The 11,244-nt window shown below is 42.6% G+C and overlaps 1 protein-coding gene across 1 annotated transcript in view; it reads left to right on the top strand.

Annotated features, from left to right (window-relative positions):
• The first annotated feature begins 213 nt into the window (after positions 1-213).
• PAH (phenylalanine hydroxylase) overlaps positions 214-11,244 on the top strand; it is a 64,869-nt gene continuing 53,838 nt past the window's right edge. Inside the window, exons 1-2 of the mRNA XM_066591423.1 lie at positions 214-380; positions 3,927-4,031. Of these exons, the coding sequence (XP_066447520.1) occupies positions 339-380; positions 3,927-4,031 (147 nt within the window). The 5' untranslated portion in view covers positions 214-338. The remainder of the gene's footprint in view (positions 381-3,926; positions 4,032-11,244) is intronic.

The raw sequence follows: 11,244 nt of genomic DNA, 5'->3' as shown, positions 1-11,244 counted from the left end.
TTAAAGCACACAGTAAACACCCGAGCTACTTGCCACACTGATGCGCCACATGTGTGTTGGATAAAATCCAGGCTGACAGTATGCTATTTGTTTGTTGATGAGAACCACGTGTACATTTCCATGAGAGCAGATAAGTAAGGAGGCGATGGCTGCATCCAGCCACTCACATGATAGAAAAGCTGTGGTTTCAATGACATAGATGGGGGTGTTTAGAAAATTGGGACATTGGGAGAGGAGGAGGGCTTTAAATACTCTCCTCTTGGTTTTGGATTTTCATCCTTCACACAGGTGACTGAAGTGACTTCTGCGCTGCTGACTGATTCCTACCTCAAACCAAAATGACTGCAGAGACCTGCAAAATGAATGGAGGACACACATATGTAAGTTGTAGCAACTAGAGACATAGACAATTGATAGCAGAAAAATACCACATTGGCCACCTAGTCTGTCCGCCCTTATACTATTCCCTTCTTATTTCCCTTTTAGAATAGAACAATGCTTATCCCAGGCAGCTTAACTTCAGTTATTGTTGATTTTCCTACCACATCTGCTGGAAGTTTGTTCTCAGCATCTACTACTCTTTAAGTAAAGTAATATTTTCTGATGTTGCTTCTGATCTTCCTGCCAACTAATCTTAGATTGTGCCCTCTTGTTCTAACTAAGGATCAAATTGATGTACACAGATGTGCTTTGCATGTAGAGAAGGAGATTGTTTAGTTCTATATTACTTTATTAGTAAACTATTTGTAAATACTATGCTTATGTTATTAACCACTTCAGGACTGTCCATAGACTATAAACGTCCAGGTAATCCGTACGTATCTCTGCATGGAAATGTTAAAACATCCTTGCAGAGTCCCCTAGAGCCATCCCTTCCCCTCTCCCCGCTGTGCAGAAGCTCCCTGATCTGAGAGTCTAATGACAGCTCAGATCATAGAGCTTTGCCTGGAGACCAATCAGCATGGCCTTAGGCATGCAATGGCCATGACAGCCAGTCACAAACATCACAGTGACTGTTGTGACCTCCTACTCCATCTCGGAAGTTAGGCAGCTCATCTCATAAAAAGGACAGTTAAAAAAATGAAGTGTCCATATGGTAAATGTTATTTATGAACTACTTTGTTTGGTATGACTATTGTATTACAAGCAGAAAATATCAAATTTTGAAAGAATTGTTTGTGCTTTTTAGTGCATCTTGCAGAAATATTCTGCACATGTGAAAGGCCCACAAGGGCACCTCACCACAAACAATGGCAGACTAGCATGCCTATGACCCCACAGAGTAACCAATTCTGAAGGCCTATCATTGCATATAGAAGTACTTTGTGAGGCAACCCATAATAGCAAGTGGTGGACCCAAAACAAATAGGGTTGCCATCTGGAGGGCCATTCCCGTGTCAGGATCTAGGCCCACAGGAGGATCATCTGGTAGTCTAGTGGGACAGTGTAACCTTTACCAAAAACATTCTTAAATGTTACAGGGCAAATGAATCCAAAAAGTGGCCCAGATTATTCAGCTCATAGACTGCGGGAATCTTAATGTAGATGTTTCTCATTGAGAATTGAAATAGTGCAATGAAATCATCGGCAGTGAAACAGCTTGTGAGTTACCAATAAAAATATATTCCTAGAGATCAAAATATTCTGTGATTGCAGGATTGGGGGGGATTAATAACTGTTTTATTGCTATCTTGCTTCTGGCTATTCTCAAGCGGAGATATGCATTTTTACTGGATTTAGTGCACAGTATTTATTTGATGGTGTGCAGTAGGAACATTTTGCAGAATGGCCTTCAGCCTATGACTGTACAACATGGTTTTCATTAATAGAAACCTTTTTCCAATTAGTGAGAGAAGAGTTGTAGTTAGTATAGGACAACATTGCTTCAATTAAAATTAGGTTCAAAGTGAAAAGTCCCCCAAGTCTTAGTAATTCAAATATAAGCTTATGGTGTTGCTATTAAACTGCTACTAACGCTCGTGATCCACCATTAAGTGCACCTTAATCCGCAATTCCAGCTTGGCAATTATCTATAAACTGTGAGTCCTAGCAGTGGCCGCTAGCGCTCATGTAATAGCACTCTAAGCAGTATACTTGAAGTACAAATTGGTCCAATATTGTATCTTGAATTATTCACGGATGCATGCACAAAACTAATATGTATATAGTATGATGGTATGACATTCCACATTGTACATACTGTCTCCAACCACACTTGAAGTGAATCTCCTATCACATAAATCTGCAATAATAGCAATCTTTATATAGTGTTAACATATTTTGTAGCACTTAGCAAATCAGAAGGTACATGTACAAACCAAATCAGACATTACATAACAGTTAAGGCCGCCTGCAGACGGGCGGAAATCCCGCGGCGGAATTTCCGCCGCTCAAAGCCTGCATAGGAGTGCATTACAATACGCACTCCTATGCAGACGGCCGCGGTTTGGCCGCGCGAAATGTCGCACGGCAAACAAACCGCGGCATGTCCTATTTCTGTGCGGGGCTCGCAGAGTCTCGCACAGATATGTCACTCACCCGACCGCCGGCTCCGGTCTGCGCATGCGCCGCCTGCCCGGCAGCCGGCACATGAAAGAGCCAGGGCCGCCGGGCGCGGGTGAGTACGCGCTCGTCTCTGCAGGCGCTCGGGTCGGGTCCCGCGGCGAGAATTCTCGCTGCCAGATCCGACCCGCTCGTCTGCAGGCGGCCTATGGGTATATTCACACGGGCATGTGCTATGTTGGTCTAAGAAACTTGGATCGATTTCGCACTCTTCAACCATTACTTTTTGCCCAGATTGCGATGCATTTTGCAATTAATATGCATTGCTGGACTATCATTTTTTATAAATGTTTTTCATGTGTGTGAAAATTACATATTGTTTCAATAGAAACAATAGAAAAATCGCATTGTGCTCGCGTGAAAATCACATTTACATGTGAGTGCGATGCAATTTTTTCAGGCTCCCATAAAAAATAATGGGCAATTCTTGAATTGCTTAAAAACAGGACATCCTGTGATTGTTCTGTCTTGGACCACCGGTCCAAGAGAAAAATTGCTCATGTCAATAAACAGATTTAAATTAATTTATTCTTTTCAAATGCAAGTTCTGTCCATATTGCAATTGGATGGAACTTGTGCATGAAAATTGCCTGTGTGAAACTTGAACGAATGAACAATAGGGGTGAGGGCGCTGCTCACGAGAGCTTACAATCTATAAAGGAATAGGGATGACATAAGAGGTAAAAGTGCTTCTTCAACCATCTTTTATATAAATAGGGTATACATAAGGGGGACTACCCACTACAGTTTTTTTTCACTGCAAAATTCGCAGCGTTTTTTTTTCTGCAGGGGTCTATGGGACTTGTAATGTTAAAATCGCGCAAAATCGCAATTTACTGTGAAATCGCGATTTTGCATGATCGCGATTTTAACATTACAAGTCCCATAGACCCCCGCAGAAAAAAAAAACGCTGCGAATTTCGCAGTGAAAAAAAACTGTAGTGGGCAGTCACCCTAAAGCTGTATGAGCCGATCACCAGCCTGTATCTGTGACTGTGAAGATATGAAGTGTATTAGGGTGTATGGGGTGTGATCTGCCCCAAGGAAATAAATATTAAAGGTGTTTTTCAGCCTTGACCTATTGATGACTTATTCTCCGGAATTCAATGGGAACAGTGCCAGCAATACCAACTGTGGCCACTACAAAGTGTAGGGTCCTGTTTGCTACCAGCTCCAGACACCGTGACAGTGGTCCAGTGAAGAGTTGATCATGGGGGGTCCTGAGCGGTAGACCCCCATGATCAACTATTGATGACCTATCTGGAGAATAGGTCACCATCAATACTTCAAAGGTGGAAAACCCTTTACAGTATCTTCCTATACAAGGTCTTCCCAGTATTTCAAAAAGTATCTTCTTTACACAGGAGTCTAACTATATTGAAGATATTGCTAAAGACAAAAGGATCTCTTTGATCTTTTCCCTCAAAGAAGAAGTTGGAGCCCTGGCCAAAGTTCTTCGCATATTTGAGGTATGTATGCATATGCTCTTCATCTTGTCCATACTGTTATTATTACTGCGTAATGCCACCAGCTACAGGTTGGCAAACCCTACACTCCCAAACTATGGATGCTTGAATCTGTAGAAATATTTGACAGAATTTCATTAGTACATTGTCACACCTTTCCAGTTGATTCAATTTGCAGCAGTGATACACAGGACTTGGGGGAAAAAGGGTATATTTACTATTAACGAATCATATAATCCATACAGGGATCCAAACTGCAGTCTTGTAATAGAAAATCCACCCACTGACAAAATACGGGCAAAGCAAGTTTTTACCTTTTACTCCTCTACGTATATTCAGCAATCAGATGTTGAATAATATGAAGATATTGCCCAATAAGTATCCTTCATCCTATTCTTCGTGGATTATTGAACATCACCCTTAATTTCATGTATTAATGTGAATGCATTATACGGTAGTGAATACAAATATGTATGAGCATGGTGGGTATATGACGCTATATGAGCATGATGCTATATGCAGCATACAGCCAGAGGCGTAACTATAGAGGATGCAGGGGATGCGGTTGCACCCGGGCCCAGGAGCCTTAGGGGGCCCATAAGGCCTCTCTTCTCCATATAGGGAACCCAGTACTATGAGTAAAGCATTATAGTTGGGGGCCCTGTTACAAATTTTGCATCGGAGCCCGGGAGCTTCAAGTTATGCCTCTGCATACAGCTATATACTGCATATAGCAATTTCATCAGATTTGTCATAGTGAACAGAAACACAGCTCTGAGAAATGCTCTTTACTGGAATCTGCTCAGCATATAAAAGCCATTCCTAACAAATTAGCCCGGATCATGAGGAATCACAAGCTTTGAAGCATCTGAAATTACGCATATAAAAAACATCTGTCAAATCTCGGTTCTTCTGGACTTGTTGTTAACCCCTTCCCACCCTGGTCAATAAACACGACACACTGGTTGCACCCATCTGTAAAGGTATATTCACACGGGCGTTTTTTTGGTTCCTGAAAAATCTGTATGATTTTGCTCGCCATTGTTGTGTGATTTTAGTGCACTCTTGCAATTTCTTTTTCTGTGCCATTTTCATAATTTTTGTATGTGTTTTTCATGCATGTATAAAAAACATTTTCTGATTCTTTTTTTCTTCATTTATGGTTAAGTTTGAGGGCTTGAACACATGGGTGTGTTTTTGTCCCGTTTTGGGGCCGTGATTTTCAAAAACGGGCCAAAACGAAACCACTGATTTCAATAATTTCGCTTTTTTCACTATTAGGATTCTCACGTTAATACTACGCGTTAGAAAAGATCGGGCAGGACTAGAGATGAGCGAACGCACTCGTTTAGGGTGATTTCGCAATCGAGCACCACTTTTTTCGAGTAACTGACTACTCGGGGGAAAAGATTCAGGGGGGCGGCGTGGTGGAGCGGGGGGTAGCAGTGGGGAACAGGGGGGAGCTCTCTCTCTCTCCACCCCCCACTCCCCTCTGCAACCCCCTGCTCACCCCCGCCGCCCCCCGAATCTTTCCGCCCGAGTAGTCAGTTACTCGAAAAAAGCGCTGTTCGATTGCGAAATCGCCCTAAACGAGTACGATTGCTTATCTCTAGGCAGGACCTATCTTCCTGCTTTTTTTTCAAAACATGCGTGCAATAGCGCAGAGTTTGAATAGTCAAAAAAAAACCCTGTTTATGTTCTAAAACGTTCTGTAGTGGCGAACGTATCAACGCATGCGCCCATCTGTTCAAGCCCTACAACAGCTCACACTCGCATCATGCAAATACAATCTGATTTTAAAATGGACACATGGACTTAGAAGAAAACCCTCATACATCTCTGTCCATGGAAAAATAAGGAAATTTGGGGTCTCCGAATGTAGCGATGCCAAAAATAATATTTAAAAAAAGGAGTTTTACTGTGCAAGAGTAGGGAAGCCTAAAAAATTATATAATTTATATAAATTTAGTATCATAATCACTGAAAAAAGTCATGCCATTTCTACCACAGGGTGAACACAATTTAAATAAAAACTATGGCAATATTGGTGTTTTTCATCCTGCTCCCCTCCATGATATGTACAGTGGCAATCTGGGAGTTACTTACTCCTGGGGACCGCGATCTTCTCCCTTAAGGCCTCTTTCACATGAATGTAATTTTGACGCAGAGCAGGTACATCAAAAAATCGGGTCTAAAAGAACCTTTGGTTTCTGATGAGTTCTTTCAGACAAACGATTAAACGATGCCGAAAAAAAATTGTGCATCAAAAGATTTTTTTTCGTGTGACATTGAGATTTCTCTCCATCAAAGGATAGGACAGGTCCTATCTTTTGATGGCACAATGCTGTCGGCTCCCATAGAATCCTATGGGGGCTCCCATAGACTCCTAGGGGAGCTGCCCGGCAAAGGGAGGGGGAGTGGCATTTATTGCTCTCACAGGAAAGGATTACAGGCATCAACATGTTGGAACATAACCCATATGTCTGGGTTTCTGACCCATATTTTTTTTGTCTCTATACTCTACTCGGGCATCTAGGGGGCATCCTTCCCAGTCCTGCATAGTCTGGTCCACGCCCTGGACCTCAGGCTTGCAGCTCTTGTAGCTGCTGTAGCAGGCTCTTCCTCTAGCTTTCAGCAGGGAACTCAAAGTCTCTGGAGGTTTAACTCCTCAAGACACACCCACACAGCTGTCCCTGCTGATTAGCACCCATAGTGCCTGCTTTCACGCCCTCTACAGGCTATCCTCTGAACTACTTTGCCACAGTACTCTAAAATGGTACCAATAAAGATTGTTGCCACACGACAAGCCCTCATATGACCATGTCAACAGAAAAATTAAAAAAAAATATGACTTTTGAAAAGTGGCTTCTTCACACAACCGTGTCTGCACAGCTATTTGCATAAACACAGTGACTAGAACCCATTGAATTTAAGGGTTCATTCTTATACGCACGTATTGCATACGCATTTCGCACGAACATAAAAAAGTAGGACTTGCTCTATTTTCCTGTGTTTTGTGCAGCAAAAGTCCCATAGAAGTCTATAGGAGGTGCGAAAATACACTAGGGGAAGGATGTGACACTGCTGAATCGGCGCTTCGTTTAGTGCTGGAGCCCTGATGGCTGCTGCTCGGAACCTGGTTACATGCATGCTGGTCATTGTGCACATGACTGTTAACCACAGACTTCAGTAGTGACTCTTGATTCAATGTTAAGCATATGTCCACCATCCAGCTTCTCCAGAGTTTCGATTAGCAAGCACCGTGGCTCCGGTGCGAGACAGGGCACCGCTGGAGCAGGTAAGTATGTATTTTTTCTTTATGTTATGCGCTTCTGAGCCAGAAAACTCCGCTAAGAGCGTAACAAAGTGATATTGACTGCGTACAAGACACACAAAAACATTAATGCCTTCACTAATTCACACTGCAGGTAAAGAAATAACTGCCTGTCAGCAGCCTGCACCTTACAGGAGAATGGCAGAGGAAGCAAATATGGAAAAAATGCAAATATAACATTTTGGCTAAAGTTTGGCAAATGAGTATGAAACTCTTAAATCGGGTAAATATGGGTAATAGAAAGGCCCATTAGGCTCAAATAGAAACATAGGAAAGTTATAAACATATCACTGAATAAACTACTATCCAATGACTTATGCTGCCTGTCAACAGGCGATTGTTCATTGCGGTATCCGCGGCGATCACGATAGGCTCACCGCAGAGAACTGACAGTGGCCCCCCTTGCTCCCCACGGTGGAATATCGCCAGCGATATTCCGCAACGGCCGTGGACAGGGTGCCTAACATTTTATTTCTTCAGATGCAAGTTGGTAATTGCTTGCGAAGGGGCCTCTACTAAATACTAACATAAAAAGGATGTGATATAGGATATCACTTTGTAGAGATGTGATGGAGGAGATGGATATGGAGTCTTATCTATGTGTATAGTGCTGCTACCTTGCCTTATCTAGACATCCATCTATACAATAGAGCTGTCATTAAAGGGGTTATTATCTGCAAAGCAGAGACGACAAGACATCTGCAGATAAAAAGCAAATGTTATTAGCTAGCGTGCAAAATAAAAAAGTGTAACTCTGCCACTGACTGCAGCACCTCTAATCCCCTAAAAACAGACCCCTTCATACAAACGTATGCGTATTTACGCGCGCATGAGCATAGTGTTTTTGTGTGACACGCTATACTTTTTTGTGTGCACGTCAGCATATTTTACTGTACTTTTTGCATTCATAAGGCATGTTCATTTGCATGCGGTCAACAAAGACCTAACTATTTCAATGGCTAGTCTTATTATTTTCAGATGTGTTCTTTTCCCAGCAGAATTACGCAGCGTCCCCCCCCCCCCCTCCTCCTTCTTCTTCATTGACTTCTATAGGGACCGTCGGACTTACAAACGTGCAGAAAAATAGAGCATACTTCATTTTTTTTTGCGTTTTTTTGCGTTTTTTTATGGAGTCGGAAAGGGATTTTTTCCCCCAATGAGCTAAATTGGCTTCTGCCTCTTTTTTTTGTCTTCCTCTGGGTAAGCAAAGGGGGGGGGGGGGACAGACTGAACTAGATGGACATTGTCTCCCTTCAACCTAACATACTATATTACTATATATTTGTACATAGTTATTAGGTCACCCCTCATTCGTATTTTTTCTAAACTAAATAACCTCAATTTTGATAACCTCTCTGGGTATTGTAGTCCGCCCATTCCATTTATTGTTTTAGTTGCCTGTCTTTGTACCCTCTCAAGCTCTGATACGTCCTCCTTCTTCTTCATTGACTTCTATAGGGACCGTCGGACTTACAAACGTGCAGAAAAATAGAGCATACTTCATTTTTTTTTGCGTGACTGAAATGCGCAGAAAAAATATGTGAATGAACCCATTTAAAACAATCGGTTCTATTCTCTACGTATTGCACGCGCAAATACATGTGAAGGCAGCCTTAAATAGACAACAGCATCAAAAACAGCAATAAACTACTGTGTGAACAAAGAATGATGACAGGACATGTAAAGTATCTAAAACCAGGCTTTACCCCATTTATATGATGTAACATGAAAGTATCCATGGCGTATAAATGAACCCTAAAGAACATGCTTTTACGAGTATACTTCGGATTTCTGGTCGTACATGTGATTACACTTTACTGTTGTTATGACCACATTTATCTGTACACGTGACTTGCTAGCTGGGATTTTGTAATTGGGAATTGCTGTATTTATTTGCTGTTTATGTGTAATGAAGAACTCCACTTTAGAGGTCTACAAACTGTGCAGTACATGTTTGTATTGTAACTCAAATATATCTCAAGGCCATCAAAAAGGTTAGTGAGATCCATGATCTGCAGTGTGCTTTTCAGTCTAGTGAGTCCAGGTTTTATTACACTTGAAATCAGAGGTGTAACTTGAAGCTTCCGGGCCCCGATGCAAAGCCTGTAACAGGGCCCCCAACTATAATGCTTTATTCATACTACTAGGCTCCCTATATGGAGAAGACAGGCCTTATGGGCCCCCTAAGGCTCCTGGGCCCGGGTGCACCCACATCCCCTATAATTAAGCCCCTGCTTGAAATCATGTCATTAAAGGGGCATTCCCTAGCTTGGCTAATTAACCCGTCCCAATGCTCTTAACCTGTTGGCCACTATACCCAGACTCCCCGAGGTAGCCGGGTGTTAAGGAAAAAACCGAGCACCCTCCGCTATGCCTTTTCTGTAACTACCGTGGAAGTGGAATTTACATAAAACTGTGTAGCACAGCTAACTAAGCTATTTACAGAACCTGTGAGAAGCGGAAACAGCGTAGCTCCCTGCACTGAGCGTTTCTGTAATTTCCATTCACTTCTATAGGAATTACAGAAACGGCAGGGCTGCAGTAGCCAGCGGGGTGAGAACGGAGGACTGGGATCCAAACAAAAAAGAAATACCCCTTAAATCTTATTGAAGGGAACCTGTTAGCATAAATATGCTGTCCAAACTACAGGCAACCTGTTATAGAGCAGGAGGTGATTGACAGCCATCTCTGTATGGGTGTGCATAGAGAGCCAGCTGTCAATCACTGATAGCTCCGCCCATTGGACTGTTCGGTTCAGAATGAGTAGAGATATAAATGAATAGAATACAAGTTCTACTGAATCTTTTCCCATAAAACTATATATCAATCTGCTCAGGTCCTCCTGCTCTGTAACGTGCTGTCTGCAGTTTGGCCATCTTTCTCTAGCTCACAGGTTCCCTTTAAATCCAATCCAGTTACATTAGGATTTTGGTCTTCAGCTGGAGGTGCACTTTTTTAAGAATGCCAGTTTGTACAGAAATACAACCTTGTTGCAGAGATACAACTTCTTAATGCAGATCCAACATGTCTGTCATGTCTTTGTGTACTTCACATGTCTCATGTCCTCCAACACATCATGGCCTTCCATGACCCATTCCAATGCACAGATTTCTCCCTATGTCCTGCTTTGCCTTACTGACCTGCCCCGACGCACCCTTCTTCCTCACAGACTGAACTCCATGCCTTTCTCAATCTGTGATGTTCACACAGTGGGATCCACGTCAAGCTTCCACCTCTAAAACCACGGCTAAAATCTACAGCTTAACTACATATTTCTGATGTGGATTTCTCCCCTCTAGGTGACTTGGATCTGCACACGGATTCAGTCCTTGTCGAAGGCGTTAAGATTAAGAAGTAATCTGAGATGTTTTATTTCCGTGATGCAGATTTGAAATCCGTAGCAGAAAAATCTTCACTTTATGAAGACAGCGACACAGATTTCCCATTCAAATATATAGGAGGCATATTGTAAGTCGATTTTGGCATGGATCCACTGACCAATTCCTCCACAAAGTTTGTTTAAGGCCTCCTTCACACGGGCGATACCGCAGCGCTGCGAGAAAATCGCAGCCATATCGCATCGCTGCACCGTATGATATCGCTGCGATTTTCTCGCAGCAATACTGCGATTTTGTAGCGCTACAAAGTCGCATGTAACGCTACAAAATCGTGCGACTTTGTAGCATCACGTGCAAAGATTTTCGGGGGGAGCTTGAAATATAAGCCCTACCCCGAAAATAAGCTGTAGCTATAGGAGAAAAAAAAAAGTATACATCACTGTCTGGGGCGCCGCCGCATCTCTCCCCATGTCCTGGCATTGATCTTCTTCTTCATCTTCTGGCCGGGGATTGAAAAATCCGCGGATGCTGGAAGCGCTGGCTG

This window comes from Eleutherodactylus coqui, chromosome 2, assembly GCF_035609145.1.
Source record: "Eleutherodactylus coqui strain aEleCoq1 chromosome 2, aEleCoq1.hap1, whole genome shotgun sequence".
Taxonomy (NCBI): Eukaryota; Metazoa; Chordata; class Amphibia; order Anura; family Eleutherodactylidae; genus Eleutherodactylus; species Eleutherodactylus coqui.
The sequence above is the reverse complement of the archived record's forward strand: the minus strand, read 5'-3'. Positions and strand labels throughout refer to the sequence as shown.